Source organism: Magallana gigas, chromosome 5, assembly GCF_963853765.1.
Source record: "Magallana gigas chromosome 5, xbMagGiga1.1, whole genome shotgun sequence".
Lineage (NCBI taxonomy): Eukaryota > Metazoa > Mollusca > Bivalvia > Ostreida > Ostreidae > Magallana > Magallana gigas.
Genome location: NC_088857.1, coordinates 19,114,626 through 19,132,722, shown reverse-complemented (window position 1 = coordinate 19,132,722; position 18,097 = coordinate 19,114,626). Strand labels below are relative to the sequence as shown.

Below are 18,097 nucleotides of genomic sequence, written 5' to 3'. Positions count from 1 at the left end.
TTGATTTGTTTTTTTTAATTGCATACAATTTCAAGTAGCCAGTGAAAAAAGTGGTTGAATTATAATCAGTTTTAGGAATTTTATCATTATCAGAAGAGATGCCTATCGATTCTACGGTATAGAACTTCCTCAATTATCCTAAAATTGTTCATTACTGTCACACAATTTTTCAAGGAAGAATATATAATGTACAATATATTTAACGATACATATTCTTATACTTCTATACAAAGTGCATTGTATTTCCAAGTGTGGATGTCCCTTAGTATGGACGTGCATGCAGAATTGTTGAAATCCTTATTTTAAATATTTAGATGCTAAAAAAATATAACATTTTTTTATCAGAATCCTTTAGCATATTGACTCTCAGTTTTACGTTTTAAAAAAGTGTAACAGTATTCAATTTGATTTTTTTTAACTTCAGACGATTCTGTTATGTTTATTTTTATCTTATCTGACAATTATATTACATCAAATTACTGAATTAAGTTAAGTGTGATTTTTATACGAGAGGATCGAGCATAAGTGCTCTGATTGAGTTCAAAAAACAAAGGATCGTTAATTAAAAGAGCACTTTTATCGCATATAGGGTGTCTAAAAACGTAAAACGATAATTGCGTTCTGCAATTTTACTTCCTAGAAATGTGTTAACAAGGTGACTTCCTCATTAAATTGTAGTCACGATCAGGGAAACTGCACGCAGGTACATAACAGGTGTTTTATACATAAACTATATTTTATGAATTTGCAATACATGTACGGTTACCTTTTTGCTGAATTTAGGATGGGGGTAGCACGTACATGGTTGTCGTTTTTTTCTTGCACTACACTACACTACAAACAAAAATGTTCTCCCCCGGTTTGAGTTAACAATGAAATTAGATTTGCTCTAATGATAATCAAAATTTTGGGCTTTAAAAATTCATACTTGTGTATAAATTTTATCAAACGAAGCATGCTTTTAAAAAAGTCAATATTTTATAAATGTGGGATTTCAGCTAAACCCGTGATGGAAAATCATTAGAATCGCCTAGACTATTTAAATGAAATATGATCGGTGTAACATCACTACTAAACATCATCAAATTACACGATTGGATAAACCTTTTAATAGTCTTAACATATGTTTCAAGTAACAATTTACTGTTATTGGAGGCAAATAAAAAAAAACCAAAAAACTTAATGAGAACAAAACAAACATTTTACAGAAATTAGGTAGCATATAAGATCAAACAACATAACCCTTATATGCTCTGATCATCAATTTCTGTTCACTTTTGGGTTGTTGTTTTGTGGGGTTTTTTTGTACATTCTGACATCATATAAATGAATTATTTTATCAAAAAGTTTTTTTTAAAAATATAACACTTTACTTTATTTAATTTTAAATCTCATTCCAGATTTCTTTGAATAAAAAAAATTATTTCTTTCCTTTACCTCCTTACATACAGGGACTCAAATTTACAAATTTAATTGTTTATTGAACTGCATTTGAAATACAACTCATCCTTATTGACATTTACTTACTTCCCACATTGTCATTAAATAGCTACTGTTTACTTTCATCTTAAAATCAAAAAATATTATAACAAACCGATGAAATTTCAAAACCTTTATAAATATTTACAAACCGATAAAAATTCTAAACGTTAATAATTTTTCGCATTAAGACTGTTTCTATAGCCAATTGGTTTTTTGGGGTTTTTTTAAAGATGAAACGAAAACAGCTCACAAACTTCCATATGTGTTAATGTATTCATTTCAAATAATTTCAAATGTCTTATATGTGTATACTACATGTAAACAGAGCAAGCTAATGAATAAATATGTTTGTTTTTAATGTCCTTCTGGTTGCTGAGACCAATAAGCACTGACCCGATTACAATGATTTTCAAGTCAAATGCGACGAGCACACATACTAAGCAATGTTATTTATCAAGAGTAATAAGACTTTTTTCTAAATATGATGCCCTTTATGATAAAGATATTTCGAAATCAATTGTTAATGATAATGTTGACCCCAAACAATTAAAGATCTTAACAGAATAAACAAGCGCGTTAAATAATTCCACAGCATGATTCGGCTAAATAATGATAATAATATGTAGGTCAGACAGTCTCCACAGATGTCCTAAAACAACACCTAAGTACATTTATTATATTCGTCAAAGTTCAGTTACGTTCTAGTTTCATTTCTGTTTCCTTTTCTAGGACATGGAGCATCTTGAAATTATTTATACCATGTGTTAATGCAATAATTTTTCCCATGACATTTTTTGCTGCAATAATACATTGTCGAGTCAGTCACTGCAACTTTTACACAATATTGTAATTTTATAACAAGTATTTAAGTAGATTTTAAAAAGTAGTTTAAGTAGTTTAAAGTGGTTTAAAACTGGTGTATACAGCCGTGTTTATTAAAATGATACAAAATGATGTTATTTATTCCTCGAATGCAGTTTAACACTGAATAAATGTATGAAGCTTCAACTGTTATCAAAGTAGTAACATAGTCATGTACCATACGCAAAGTGTATGGGATGATGCAGACTTAATGGTTGACATTGTCGTAAATCAGGTACCATTAATTACAGGTGAAGATGATACCGGATGAACCCTCCACTGAGCATCAATCATTCCTTTCGCTGGTGATTTAGACAGTAACTATTGTGGATTCATTAGATTTCGTGGTGGCTCAATTTTCGTGGAATTTGTGGGTACCACTCAATCTTGAATTAACATCCTCCACGAATTAATGAATTAGAGTTATAAAATCGTATTTCCTTTTGTAGGTATAAAAATATACAAAAAAGTCCCCCACGAACCTATAAAGTTGTAACAATCCACGAAAATTTGCCCCCACGAAAATTATTGATCCCGCAGTATATTGCATTGTTAACAAGCTTTTGATCTTTCAGTGCTTTGATTTACCTGTATCCATATCCGTACAGATGTAGATTCAAATGCGATTTATTGATCTTTCATTGAAAGTTTTTAAAACCAATTTGTTTGAATTTATTTTTCAAATTGTTAGGGTTTGCGGATGTTATGAATTGATTTCAGCTTATTGATATTACTTACATTACCAAAAGATGTTTTGTTGAATTTTTCTTTGTTTATTTTGATTTTATGAATTTAATATACCATTCAATCAATAAATAATATGCATATTGATATTAAGATAACTTTAATAGAAGATTTACCATGCAAGAGGTATAAAACTAAATAATCAGACCTTATATTCTGTTTAGAAGTGTTAGTAAATGCGCTATTTGTACAATAAACAAGGTCCCTTAAACTAGGGCGTCACATTTAAGACGTATATGATCTAATCTGGCTGGAACTAACCCAATTTTCTTTATACGCATATTATGTAATAATTTACCTGACTAAGGTTTTACCTTGAGAAAAATGTTGTTATGTCGGATATTGTCTTGCAAAAACAATTCTCAGAAAGGACGTTCGGAAATGTTCTTTTTTTTTTTAAATATTTATCTAATATTTTAAAGAGCGACTCCTCGATTTTCTCATATAACAAATTTTGGATACTGCACAAAGATTTTAGTGTCGCTGATTAACGGTAATTAAATACCTGTCAAGATGATCTGTTCTTTGTATTTTGATTCAATATTCAAATTTTAAAAAAATCATCGGCTCATATAAAAGGTTGGGAGGTGAAAGATGACAAAGGGGTGAGTGCAGAGTCTCTCGACAGGTAAACAGTACCTAGTTTCAAAATGAAATGAAATGAAAATGAATTTTGAAGATAATTTTTTTGTTTGCAATATACAAATTATTTCAAATACAAATGAAATATATTGTAAAGGTCTCTTTATTCGATGTCTGCAGTTTATGAATCGGGATGTATATTGCCTACTGGTTACACCTAGTTATGAAAAAAAATTGTTCTTGTATGACAAAATTATCATAAAAGAAAGGTCACCCATTTCATAACAAGGCGCAATATAGTTCAGTACTTAAAAACTGGGTATTGTAAATGCTTATCAATGTAGGAAAAATATAAATATAAACTCATTATGTGTGTCCTCACGTCAAATGGACAATGTATGAATATATATATAAGGTACCGGTATATAGTTAAGCTCAGTGCCTCCACAGTACCTGCACAGCTGTATGAACAAGATATACATACACACGAAATACAAATCTAAGACAATTTGTTTTTTAAAAGTTTATTCACAATGACAAAATAGAATAAAATATTTCATATATATCTGTCTTAGAAATAATTGAATTGGGCTTATTTTATTGAATATCATTGACATTACATGACATTTTAATCAGAAGGTGCTTTTATTTTGTAATATCTTAAACAATAAAAACAGATTTAGAATATTGTCACTGTTAATGATGTGGTAAAAAGTATGCCGTAAGCTACTCTGGATTATTGGAGATTAATCAGTTGATTAGTCTTGTAAATCATTTTAATTAGACCTGAGTAAGCTGATAAAAGAAAGAATCTGGAAAACACCGCCTTTTATTGTTTAATTCATCGATTTTTGTCGAAAGGTTTTTTGTTTTATTTTTGGACATTTTGACAACGAACAATAACATTAAATTAGATGTAGCACTTCAGTTGATTTAATCATTATCTGATTTCGTACTGCCATATCATATTTACTTTTAAACCAAGAAGTTGATTACTTTCCCTCTCCCACACAAATACAGGGACTCAAATTAATGGAATTAATAGCTGTTTATTGACCAGCCTTACTGAAACACTACACATCGTCATTCATTTGACATTTGCTTAAAATCTGATACATTGTCATTTTTTGATGAAATAAATAGTAACTGATTCGTATCAAAATTTATCTATCGAGAAATAGAATAATAAACCAACGAACTTATTAAGTTTTAACATTTTTATACAGATGTTTCCAGAGAATTTTTTTTTTTGTAGTTGTTGTTGCGAAAAGGTGCAACAAATTTGATAAGCATCACACAAGCTTCCATATGTGTTTTAAATGTATCTCAATACCATTAAAAAAAACAAAGAAGTAAATGATAATATTGTACATTTTAGTGATTCAGGTTAATTATGGCAATAATGTAATATAGGACTACTAACCTTGAGAAAACTGCATCGTAATTTCTAAAACTACAGCAGTTTCCAATATATGATTAAATCCGAGAAGAATTTGAACAATATTCTTTAATATTTATCGTGAAGACAACTTATTACATTTTTTTCTTTATTTTGACGACCGTTGTAATAATGGAACCTCGAAATCAATTGTTTATGTTGACAAAAACATACACGTTTAAAGAACTTTACAGGATAAATTCTTTATTCAATAGCATGATTTCTCCATTTAATACTCTATAGTTCAGAGCATTTCCATAGCCTGCATGTATGTCCTAAAAAATGACATTTTAATACTCATTATATTGGTCAAACTAGTATAGTTCTATAGTTCCTTTTGGTTTCAGTTTTTAGGACATGGGACATTTTAAATTCACTTAATATTGTGTGTCAAATTGACAATCTTTTACATGACTTTTGCCATATAATAATAAATATCAATGTTTAGTCACTTCTACGGCAAACTCTTAACTTAAATCGAAAGCGACATATCTTAAAATAGCTCTATTTTTTAATGACAGTTAAAACAGCTGTGCCCTTTGTTACGCAATTGTAGTTGAAAATGATTCCATTACATAAGAATGCATATAAAGTTTTATTTTTCATTACTAGTACCATAACATGTATGATAGGATGTGGGTACGGGGTGATACCTACATAAATGTAGACACTGTCATTAAATCATGCTTCTTGGAGACGAAGTCGAGTCCGGGATTAGAGTCCAACTGATCATTATTCCTTACGCAGTAACTATTTCGCAATCTAAACAGAATTTTCGTCTTTATTTGGTTTGATTTACCTGTATCCGTGTATCCAAAAAGATTGATAAGTAAATACCAAATGTCGATGGTTTATCTTACAATAAAAGATTATGAAAATAGAATTTGTTTAAAATTTCTTTTTTCGGAGTTCGGCAGGGTGTTGGTATTATTAATTTCAGGTTTAATTTGTTGATCTCTTTTCAGTGTTGCGTTTGCTTCAAATAAAGAGTTTTACATCATTTTGTTTAACAAACAATTTACAAGCACCCTGTATATTCAATTCTTCAACTAATTTCTAAGTAGAAAATTTAACTCATCAATTAAACATTCTAGCACTATTTATATTCAACCAAAATCGGGTAACGAAAATACCTTTTCATCAAATGGAATGAAACTTCGTATATCAATAAAATAAATATTGATGCATAAAATAATCTGTTAGTTATGACTTTACTGAAAAATATATGATAGCCAGTCACATTGTCATCTTATTTTTTGATTGACCCTCATATATGCCCGTAAGAAGATTTGAAGACTTTCGATGTATATCAACGGAAGAGCATAATTGCTTGCCAAAAAAAAAAAGACCAATAATTTCCCACCAAAATACCTTCCCCACTACCCACACATAATGTAAAAAATGACAAATGTGACTTCTGGCTGAGAACAATCACACACTATTTTTATATTTATAATCTAACGTGATATTTTGTGTACATTTGTATCAGGTATATGACGCTTCTGATAAGACTACTTCTATAGATAGAACAACGTTTACTTTAGAGTTCATTTGCGATCTGAAACAAAATCTGAATGGATTGCATGAATTGAAATCGTGAAATGGTCAGTCACGTGATTTGCCAACAGTTGTTGAAAAAAAAAGAACTACATCATGCACAAAACTAGTCATACAAATGGTTAAGGCATTTTATCAACAACAACAAAATTAATCGAAGCTTTTTCAATTTGTTGCAAATGAGCTTCGGAAACTGCGCTAATGTTATACTAAGAAAGGTCCCCCAAAACTAGGGCATTTAATAGTTTGCTCTAATCTGGCTGGAACTAACTCAAACCTCTTTATACAGATATTACGTCATTCTTTACCTGGCTGAAGTTTTACCTTGAGAAATATGTTGTTGTGTCTATTGATGTTCCATCCAAGAACTGAAGGCCGTTAGTAAAAACTATTCATTCGTAATGAAACATACCTTTAAGAATTTTTTTTAAATATTCAATGCCTTTGGTTTGGTTTATGAATTGAGTCGAGGTATTTTGGTGGGTATACTTAGGTAATACAAGAAGGCAGACCTATGTCATAATACGATAAAATACTTTTAATAAATAAGTATAAAAACTGGGTATTTTAAATTCTTACCTAAATAGGAAAAACGTAGGTCGCTGCATGCGCCAGATGGGAATAACATAAATGCAGAATATAATAGGGCTTTGTGTCTATATCTATGAAGTTGAAGTATAGCGATAAAAATTCATCAATATATTCAACACAATTGGACTCTTTCACGATCAAAACTTCAACACGGTCCACGAAAACTTGTTTGTAAAAAGCATATCATGTTGAATACCATTTACAATATACAATGTAGAGTGCAATTATTATCACACGATGCATAATAATTTTTTGACATATATACAAGGGCGGAGAAATTTGAACGACGCTTGAACTGCATACATATGTGTTCCATAAATCATAATCATCTAAACTAATTACCATGCAATGAAGAAATTTTGTGTACTCTGAAATTTCAAAGGTTCAAACAGACTTGGTCATTTAGATGCACAGTTCGCCAAATGACGGATATTATATAATTTGGCTGGAACTTATTGGATCAACCTGCGTTTATTATACCATGCCCACCTGAACTTATTGATCGTTTAATAAATGTGTTTCGGGGTTCATCTCTACCCATTTGTCAATGTTTTGAAATTCCGTCGTGAATAACTTATTTAATTGAAAAATTGCCATACGCTTATGAATGCACTTACACTACCGATGTACACGCATCTCTTCATACACTCACGATGGCTATTGTTCCCATTGTGCGTATAACTTATATGTTATGTCATATTAAACGTTATGTATTGAATTTAAAATTTTAAACTTTTGTTCAAGTAGGGAAAGGGTGGAGAATTAAAAAGGTTTAAAAATTAATTGGGAATTTTTAAAAACTTTTTCAAATATAATCTTATGTCGGAAGAATTTGTGCAAAGTTCACACGATACTTTGTCCCGAGGTCATGAATTGTGGTCTCTGGGCGTATCTATTAGTAATACCCACTTCCTCTTTTCGTGTAATATTGTTCAATACAGAAAAACTGGGTATTTTAAATGCTTATCTAAGAAGTAAAATCAACGACGAATAGAGAAAGGAGCTTTTTCCGAGAAAACCTGATATATAGGTCGTAAAATCTGTACAATATGCGTGTGTGTGTCATACGAGCTTAACTTGTATATATATGTTGTCGGATATATATTGTTGATATTTACGTATGTGTGTATACATAAGCAAATCGATCGTCACGCTTTGTGAACACAACATAAACAACGCGGCTTGCAGTGGCGTGGAGTTGCGTCATACATTTCTTGAAGTTTCATCATCCCTGTTTATTTCAAAGAGATCGTTGCATCATCTAGAGAAAAATCTTGCTAGATCTCGTGTTTCTGTAATTTATCGCTTTTTTCTATGATTTACCCAATGATCCTTTTTTTTTTTTTTACATTTATATCAATGATGACAATTATAAAGGAAATAATTAGAAGTGGTTACTTTTAAACATATCAAATATCCCAACAATAAAAAGATAGAAGAAATGATCATTTATTGAAGACAACCCCCACCACCCAAAAAAAAAAACAAAAACAGAACAAAAAGTTAATAATAAATAAAGAATTGTAGAAGCATGTCTTTAAGAAATACATTTATTTACATGTTAAAATGGAAACACGAATCTTTTATTACATATAGAATACTTGCAGGGATTTCTTTTGAAATCAAGAAAGATATAATCTGCCATATTCAAATTACTAGTATTCAGCGGTTGAAGATTTCGCAAGTTTGGTTCAAATTATCATTGTAATTGATTTTTAAAAATCATTATTATATTCTTATTTATTGTCGTTTTTTTGTAAAGTTGTTACATCTGTTTCCGGTGTATAATTTAAATTACATAGTTTAAAACATATTTTAAGATGATAAAACTTAAAATAACAATTTCAATAAACACAAACCCCACCAAAAAAAAAACATGTACAATTTTTAACAATTCTTTTTCATTTTCAAAAAGGCTCTGTTTGTTGTGAATAGCATGTTGCAGTACATGTACTTCTATAGTATATGACCATCGGCATTAAAAAGTTCTTCCAGCATTCTCCATTCAAGATAAAGCTGAATTAAAACACGTAATATGCTCTACATCATTACACATATGTAGGACAATTCAGTGGTCCGTAGTCTCGAGAATTGTCTGGACTGGATCCTTTCCCACATTTCCTGGCATGTACCTCTAATTTACACTTTCAATTTCCTTTTAATAATGAATGTATATAATGTAATTAATTAAGATGTATCCGTCTGTTTCCTCATCTTTTTCGATTATAGTTATCAACTTATAGATTTTAAAACATGTAGACGTGCATATGTACACTGCTATACATGTAAATTTAATTAACAGTTCGGCCTCAGCACTTTAACGCCGGAATGGGTAGGTGTGTGTGTATAATACAGGTGCATGAAAATTCCTTCATCAATCATATATAAGATCTTTATTCCATCAATATTCAACAGCCTTTGACTAGGTCCAGGTGCAAACGTCATATTTCGATCAATCGGTAAGCATAGCATATATACAAGGTAGACATTAACAGTTACAGGTATATTGAAATTAACAACATCAGGTGTATGTGTGGGTGGGTGGGTGGTTGGGGATGGGGAGGGTGTTGAAGGATATTGGGGTTGTGGAAGGCGGCTCACGAAATGTATCAACTTTGAAGGAAATGTGTTTATTAATATTCTTCATTCGATCACTTGTCGTAATATTTTCTCATATTTTTTTTTTGGCGTGGAGTAATTCAAATTAAATGAGGAAACACTTCGAATAAGTCATGTACTATAGTTTCCACAAAAACGTATGAAATACGTACTCTGAAATATAATCATTTTTATCAGTAAAATATATACATGTACATTGATATTATATATGTAGTAGATTGTTTATTCATATATATTTACGTGTATCCATATCTAACGTTATTACTGGCAATATTTATAAAATTTCATTATTAGGAGAAGATTATCTAAGTTATTTAGAACTTGTGTCTAATCCATTTGATTTAATCGATAAAATACGTTCAATTCATACATGTACATATTAATATTCTTCCCTTGTCTAGAAATATGACGACTGTCGATGTTTTTTTATGCTGTCCTTACAGAAATACATCGCGGTCAGTCAATATATTATCATCAAGTGAGGGCGTAAGGGGCATAAGAGTTTATTTATAGCAGTATAATTTGCTGATTGGGTGGAGAATTGTTTTTTTTTTCTTCATTTGATTACTTATTTTTTGTCTTTTAATTAATTTTTGCAACATTATAAAGGTGGTGCCTTGCTTGTCTGTCAAATTCAAAGAAATAGCAAAATATAACTTTTAAAATATGACAATTCATCTATATGATGTATATATATGATAAATGTGCATGTATAGTGTCATTCGTACGCGATGTCAGTTTATATATATATATATATATATATATATATATATATATATATATATATATATATATATATATATATATATAAAGGCACATGTACATATATACTGATGTGTTCTGTGTTAATGTAAGATGGACATATATATGTTTTGTAGATTTAGTTTTTTCTACAACATCAAATCCATCATTTTTTTTATTTATCAGTTTGCAATCTAGGTGTGCCCTTAAGTAGGTCAATATAAGTAATACGTACCTATCCAGTAACATGTAATACACACCCGTGTTTACCTGTGTACTCATAACTGACCAATGGATAGTCACGGGTCATGACCTCGATGACGAATACGAACTACGAAGCGGAACATACCAGAATTGTATCTACGCTGCAAATTTAGCCAAAGTTTTGGTGCGCACATTCTGTCCAAAAGGAAAACGCGCATTTCGTTAAATTATTTCTGAAGTTAACAAATACAATTCATGCATATATTTTTCTTCAATCGGCAATGTCCTGGTCAAAAGCAAAAGGTAAAAAGAATTTATATTATATATTAAACATGTTAATTCTGACCAAAAAAAAAATCATTTATCACATTACATATAATAAAATGAGAATACTTTAAGATATCTAGATATCTATAAGAATTTCTTTTAAAGTGTTAATTTACTTATACTAAAGTTCCTGGATCAAACAAGCATATTACGAATCACACAAATGTGCATAATTATGATAATCTCGCAAAAGATTAGAAACATCAGGAAAATTTCGTTTGAATATGGTATATGTAAGTGTTGAAACAAGAAGAATTAGAACTAATCGTCGCTGTTATCAGTGTATAAAAAAATATTGCATTTTATAATTCGAACACATACTTAATTACTATTACTATCATAGTTTAAAAAATGTGACGGAAGCGCATACATCAGCTATTTAATTACTTACGATGAATTTTAAAAATCGAACAAATTACAAACAAATTATATTTTATAATAATTCCTTAGAATGTATATTTTGTTTGGTAAACACATATTTAAATAGTCCTTTGTAACCTCTCATTATGTAAATCCTTTGTTCTTTTGATTGCTGACGTGTTTCAACGTCACGGATTTCGAACTACGACACCGTCCATATATGGAGTTCTTATAGGGATTCCCTCTAACTTATAAAAAGAAAAGCAATCTTCTAGCCAATCACATTTATACAACTTTCCGTTCAAGATTTATTTTTAGAAAGCTCAGAAGTACCGTTCTATAATTAGATCGGAAAGAATTTCATTAATAACACGTACCTTGCCGTAAAGAAAATAGTTCCAATATCATATTCGAAGCAAATCCTTATTAATCAAATTTTATGTAAAAAATGAAACAAAAGATAGTGAAAATATATATTTTTGAATAGCATAAAATTATCAAAGCTGAAATACAACAAATGCGCTAACTTTAAATCATACGCGTATGAATATCTGAACTAGCCCCGCTGTCTTTCTATTCTTGATACACGTTGCCAACAGCACAATGGAGAAAGCTAGACGCAGTATGTCCAGAATCCTCTAAACAGGAGGGGGAAAGTGTGCCCTTCCCAAGAGAAAGAAAATTAGTGGTAGGTTTCTCTAAAGAACAAGAAAGAACGGTGTGAAGAAGTTTTCAACTTTTTACTGACGGATTTAAAACGAGAATCGCAGTTTTCCGCTATATCGACCGACTCTAGTGTTTATTCCTTGTACGCAATTTCATCATAAAGTGAAACTTCTGTGATTGCAACGTTATTGCACACCTAAGATAGACTTTGGGTAAGGGCACAAAATAGATTTCCTCTCTAAGGACCAGACATTACAAAAGATTCCAGTTTTTGGACCATTTTGTTATTCTGTGATTAACGGAACACTTGCACGAGATTTCATTGTTCGTTAAACGTTACGTAACTGTGATACTGAAATTAACGATTTTTAATGTGATTCAACTATATTTTATTTAGCTTGTATAAAAGAACGTCGATCGTCAACATAGGTGATCTAACTTATTTGAAGGAAACTCAACCGAAGAAATCGGTAAGGAAGTTGGGGATTCCTGAACTCTTAACAACAAAGGAAGGAATCAACCTTCTTTATGAATATTACGCGGGTAAGGCCCAGGCTGCATATCTCAAAGCATGGGCGTCAAAAGAAAGAAGATTTATTTGACATTCAACAATCAAACCTAAACTCGACACTTAGTCCTGATGTGCAACTCTCAGTACCAGAATTTCCAAAGAAGTCTAGTGCACAAAATGCTTCGAAAATTGGAAGATACATTTTACTTGACCAGCAAGAGGGGGAGACGTTTAGGGCTGTTAACTGGCAAACCTATGAAGAATACATCTGCAAGGTGCGAATCTTTTTCATATCTTAGTTCGATATTTATTTATTTTTTTGTAAAAAAAATTACAATATCATTCCTAAAGATTTCACAGTAGGGATATAGATAAGATATTATGCTGTAATGTTTTGTAATTGGATGAAATGCAACAATACATCATTAGAAAAAAGAAATATTTTTAAAAATATTCAAATTTTGTGCGTAGGCCTTTTGGTGAGTCATAGCTTGCAGTTTGTCAAGCAAAGGGTTACCTGATAGCAGATCACAGTATCTGCTTTTCTTGTGCATGAACGTATGAACTTCACAAAACACAGTGCATTTAAAATAAACAGTTTTTGTAGTGATATTTGAAGAGTGTTACATAATGAAAGAAAATTGGCAAGAAGCCCACTAGTAGCGAAGTTGTTACTCATGTAGTTTGACACATTTTTATCTATCCTGTATAAGTGTATTGTATACTATAATTCTGAAACTATGAAGTCAGCTGCATCAACAGGAAATTACTCAGTCATGTTCATAGAATGTTTTATCATATGCTATCATGCTGTATCAATTGAAGTGGGTTTATTTATAGCATCTCTAATTCTTTCTCCCTGTGATCTACTTACATTAGGACTTCATTTGATCAAGCAAACATATAATTGCGCATAATTGTATAATACAGTTGTAGTATATGTAGATCTACCAGTATGAACATAAGAATATTTTAGGAATCTAGAAAGAATTGGTTAGTAAAATATAAGGAAATGGGTTAGATTAAAGATGAATATGTATATGTATATGAAAATGTCTTTTTTATCCATTTTTCTTCTGCGTTTGTAGGTTTTTCCTGTAAATACATACAGAGATAATCTTGCACCGTACTGGCAGGTTGATGATCATGATAACATCAGCTCCATTTCGGAGATCATTCTCGGAGAAACGAAAGCTTATGTCATTTTTGATCGTCATTACGGAGACCTGCATTCATATGTGAGACAGAAGAAAAAGTTACGAGAAGAGGAGTCTTCGCGGCTGATGGAGCAAATTGTGGCCGCTGTTTTACATTGTCATGAAAATGGAGTGGTTCTGCGAGATCTCAAGCTTCGAAAATTTGTCTTCAAAAATCAAGAAAGGTAAAAACACCTATTCTAATTAAAGTAAAGTCTGTGTTTGTTGCTTTGGAACTGAAGTATAAAATATGACAGGATTTCTTATTTTGTGAGATATGTATGGAAATTCCAATTATATTATTTGATGTATTACATATTTCTTCCCCTCTCTCCAATTCCAAAAACAAAATCCCAATTTGATTTGCGAATCCTTTATTGTTAAAATGTCGTCAAAACTTATTTGAATATTCATATCTCAAAGATCTTAATTTAGTAATTGTCTATGAATTTGATGGTTAATAGAATGTACATGAATATTCAATCTTTTCTAATTTTGAGTGATCGTGCACAACTTTTGGCATATCACTGTTTGTCTTCAAAAGTTAACACATCGGTACACACTACACAGTATAGGTGAATGTAGGTCATCTAATTGTAAATGTACAGCTCCACCTAGCATAGTCGTTAAATCAGCTCCGCCCAACAATTTAAGCAACGTCATAAAACGCAGACGCCCTTGTTAAATACCTATCTGGTGTATAGCCAAAGGCATCAAGAATTGAAGCATTAAGTTTTTATTTTACATTTGTATTATTCATGGAAATGAAAATAAACATCTTTCAAGAATGGTTAATTTGTTTAACACTGAGATCTCGTGCTGAGATTCATGGAATTCAAAATAGAGGAATTGATTTGCAAACTATGCTGCTAGCTTCATGCATCTTGCAGCTATTTTTTTAACTGGTTGCACTTGAAAAATAGCAGGGAAATCTATCTATTCGATAAGGCGTTCCTGAATATAGCAGCCAGGTTGAAGTGTTATCGACAGTGAGTTTGTTAATGTCTTATCTCATTATCGAAGGGTGTGGCGACTTTTTACCAAGGCTTGAGTTGTTTAAAGCGTAGTTTCTTGCGAGGGCCGTGATATTGAATTTCTATAACAGGGTTCTAGTCATCAGGAAATGGAGAAGGTGACAGGGTTCTGCTGTCATTGTAAAGACAAAGTAGAACTCTGTGTTGGTTAATTACCATATAGTGAATACACCTTTTTTTTCTGGCTAATAGTAAATTTATGCTGTCGAAGAGATTTTGTATGGAGAGAATAGTGTATATGCGCCGGCGTGATTTTTTATGATATACGTTGGCCGCAAAGGTGAAAAAGGAAATGGAAAAGGCCTGTCAATGGGTCGATCCTTGCACTTCGGGAGCCCCAGGCTGGTCTAAATATAGAACACAGTGTGCTGAATCTGTGCTCTACAGTCATGTAAAAGATAAAACATAAAATTCACTTTATAACAAAAGGGGGCAAGGAGTGGGCTAATTGTGAAGAAGTATTGAATAGGAATGTGTCGACAGCACGATATGCATTTGGCCTACTTTAGGAAAATCATTGATAAAGCAGTATAACGGCCTTGTATAACAGAAACTGACGTCAGTCATTTGGCTTCATGTCTCTTTGATAAATAGTTTTCTCCTGTCTGCGTTACCAGAATGACGCATGTGCTAGGTTTTCAGCAAGTAGGTTGATTCCTTGTAAGTTTAAATGCCCGCCAGTGCATTGACCCAGTAAAGAACATGAATTATTAAAAATGCTTGAAATTCTCAATGATGTAGGACTCCTTAAATAGAACATTTGAAGTGCACAACTAATGAATTGCCGGAATGTTTGTAATTTGCTGATGAATTCTTCCTTACAGGATATCAGCCTTCTATATTTAGTAACTTTCCTATCCCACGTATATATGATTGTCACTTATCAAAATAGTTGAATTAATCTGATTTGGATTGCATTCAATTTAGTCAATATTTGTTCTACTTTATCTTTGTAGGACAGAGCTTCGATTGGATGGCTTGGAGGATGCTTACATTCTGAACGACGACAGCGACGACCAACTTACAGACAAGCATGGCTGTCCTGCATATGTCAGCCCAGAAATTCTCAACCCAAATGAGACGTACTCGGGCCGATCCGCAGACGTCTGGAGTCTGGGTGTCATGTTATATACCATGTTGGTAGGAAGATACCCTTTCCATGATTGCGACCCAAGTGCGCTGTTTGGAAAAATCCGTCGAGGGCAATTCTCTGTCCCGCCTGGTCTGTCTCCAAAAGCTCGATGCTTGATCAAAAATCTGTTGAGGAGGGAACCCCAAGATCGCCTCTCTGCTGACCAAATTCTGAAACATCCCTGGTTTACCAATTGCTCTTCAACTTCCAGCTTTGTGACCATCATTGACCACAAAAACATGGACCAAATGGTCCCAAACATGGTTGTTCACGAAGCAGAAGACAATTTCTTTGTATAACTTGTTCCTGAGAAACTTTCCATAGAAAAGAACTGAGAAATCGGGCGTATGAAGCGGGTAGAGCACATTAATGCAACATTTTAGCATATTGTTATAAGGAACTTTGTGCAGTTATTTCTGTCACTGTTTATTGCTGCTGAAAAATGTGCTGGATTGTGAAACATTCAGGAGCAAAGCTGCTTTAGACTTAACAAATAATTTTTTGCAATGGACAACTTGTTGAAATTTTGATGAGATATGTGCCAAGTTCATGTCATGAGCAAATGCATTCTGTTGTAAATTGTACATGTGAATGGTATCACCTATCATAATCATATTAATATAAAACTAATGTGTGTTGAGTCGCAAGAGTAAGATCTCCATAAAGAACACCTAGGCCAGTTTCTGTGTTGGTTGAATGTCTGAAATTGTGTGCTGCTGTGTAAATGAGGTGATGCAAAATGTGGGTGTCATGTTGTTTTGCTTATATGTGTACATAAGTGGCCTTGTGTGTGTGTTAGAAATGAAACATTCCACAGGCAGCAAGTGTGACACAGTCATGTACAGTAAGGTGATGAGTGACAATTTATGAGTGGTCTAATTTATTTTGTCATGTAATGAAGGGAGGGGGGAGGGGAGGGGGTGCAATTGTAGAGGACTGCTAAATGTCGTTCATTTCTTTTAGAATTGGCAATTTTGTACCCTGCATTCATTGCTGTAAAAAAAAAAAAATTTGTTTTTTTGTTTGTTAACTATATCCCATACAGTAGTGTATTTTTGGGGACAAATTTCAATATCTCTATAGAACAGACGACGGTAGTCATTTGTGTGTGAACAAACTGTGAACGTGTGATGTTTTCTTGTGTAAGAAACAAAGGCTTTGTCCTCTGTATCTGTTGGTCACATAATAAAAATGTTAAGAATAAAAAAAATCGTTAATTATTTTTGTACATGGATAAATGAATGTTCCATTTGGACTGAAGGATATATGAGTTGGTTGTATGCGATCTAGGAATGCGTGAGATAACGAACCCACACAATTTCCAGGTAATACATGTACATGTATTTACTTAGGGCCCAGCATGTACAAGCACGAACTGTATTACGTTGGTCATTTTCTCCATATGTATGACGTTTCCGATCGGAAAACTTCGCATATGAACTGTAAACATGTTTATCCTTTTCCACGACTTGTTTACTACAGAGTCTGTTTTGATAATATATTGAAATCCGATTGTATTTAGAAACGGCTACGGATATTTCCAGTGGGGTGATGAACGTTTTAGTGATTTAGCCGTCACACCTCATGGATATTGCAAATAAATAAACTACGCCGTGGCTGTGATAGGTCACCGAGGTCAAATTTCTCTCTGTTGCGAAATATAAGGGAAGGTTCCTCTCGGACATGTACTATGCAGCTAATGGATTCTATACTCGAATGATTAAGGCTGAACAGGTCATGTTCTAGTACAACGATTGACCAAGCACGATTCGTCAGTAATTGTTATACATAAACATTACCGTAGAGCCGCGGGGTTTGATAAGTGATGAAAAGTGGGTAAAATTTGCTATATAACAGTGAAGTTTGCATAATCTGATCTGAATTACAAGGTTGTCTGTATTGTATTATTTTGTTTCTGTAGCAAAAATGATAAAAACTGGTCTAATGCTACATGCTCCTGGTATATGTTTTATTAGCAAAACAACCCAATACACAGCTAAACATTTGTGTGAAGTTGGGGGGGGGGGGGGGGGGGGAGACATACCCCAAATC

General features: G+C 32.3%; 1 protein-coding gene across 1 annotated transcript; it reads left to right on the top strand.

The window, feature by feature from the left end:
* The first annotated feature begins 12,048 nt into the window (after positions 1 to 12,048).
* On the top strand, positions 12,049 to 17,255 carry LOC105330214 (tribbles homolog 2). Its single transcript, XM_066083897.1, has 3 exons — positions 12,049 to 12,958; positions 13,772 to 14,064; positions 15,870 to 17,255. Exons 1-3 carry the CDS (start codon positions 12,701 to 12,703, stop codon positions 16,342 to 16,344), a joined length of 1,026 nt encoding a protein of 341 aa, XP_065939969.1. The 5' UTR covers positions 12,049 to 12,700; the 3' UTR covers positions 16,345 to 17,255.
* The last annotated feature ends 842 nt before the right edge of the window (positions 17,256 to 18,097 follow it).

What these genes read in the sequence shown, in the direction of transcription:
- LOC105330214 (XM_066083897.1), top strand. Translation starts at nt 12,701, where the DNA reads ATGAATATTACGCGGGTAAGGCCCAGGCTGCATATCTCAAAGCATGGG. An exon ending in ATGAAGAATACATCTGCAAG is followed by an intron (nt 12,959 to 13,771) that starts GTGCGAATCTTT and finishes CTGCGTTTGTAG; the next exon opens with GTTTTTCCTGTAAATACATA. An exon ending in GTCTTCAAAAATCAAGAAAG is followed by an intron (nt 14,065 to 15,869) that starts GTAAAAACACCT and finishes TTATCTTTGTAG; the next exon opens with GACAGAGCTTCGATTGGATG.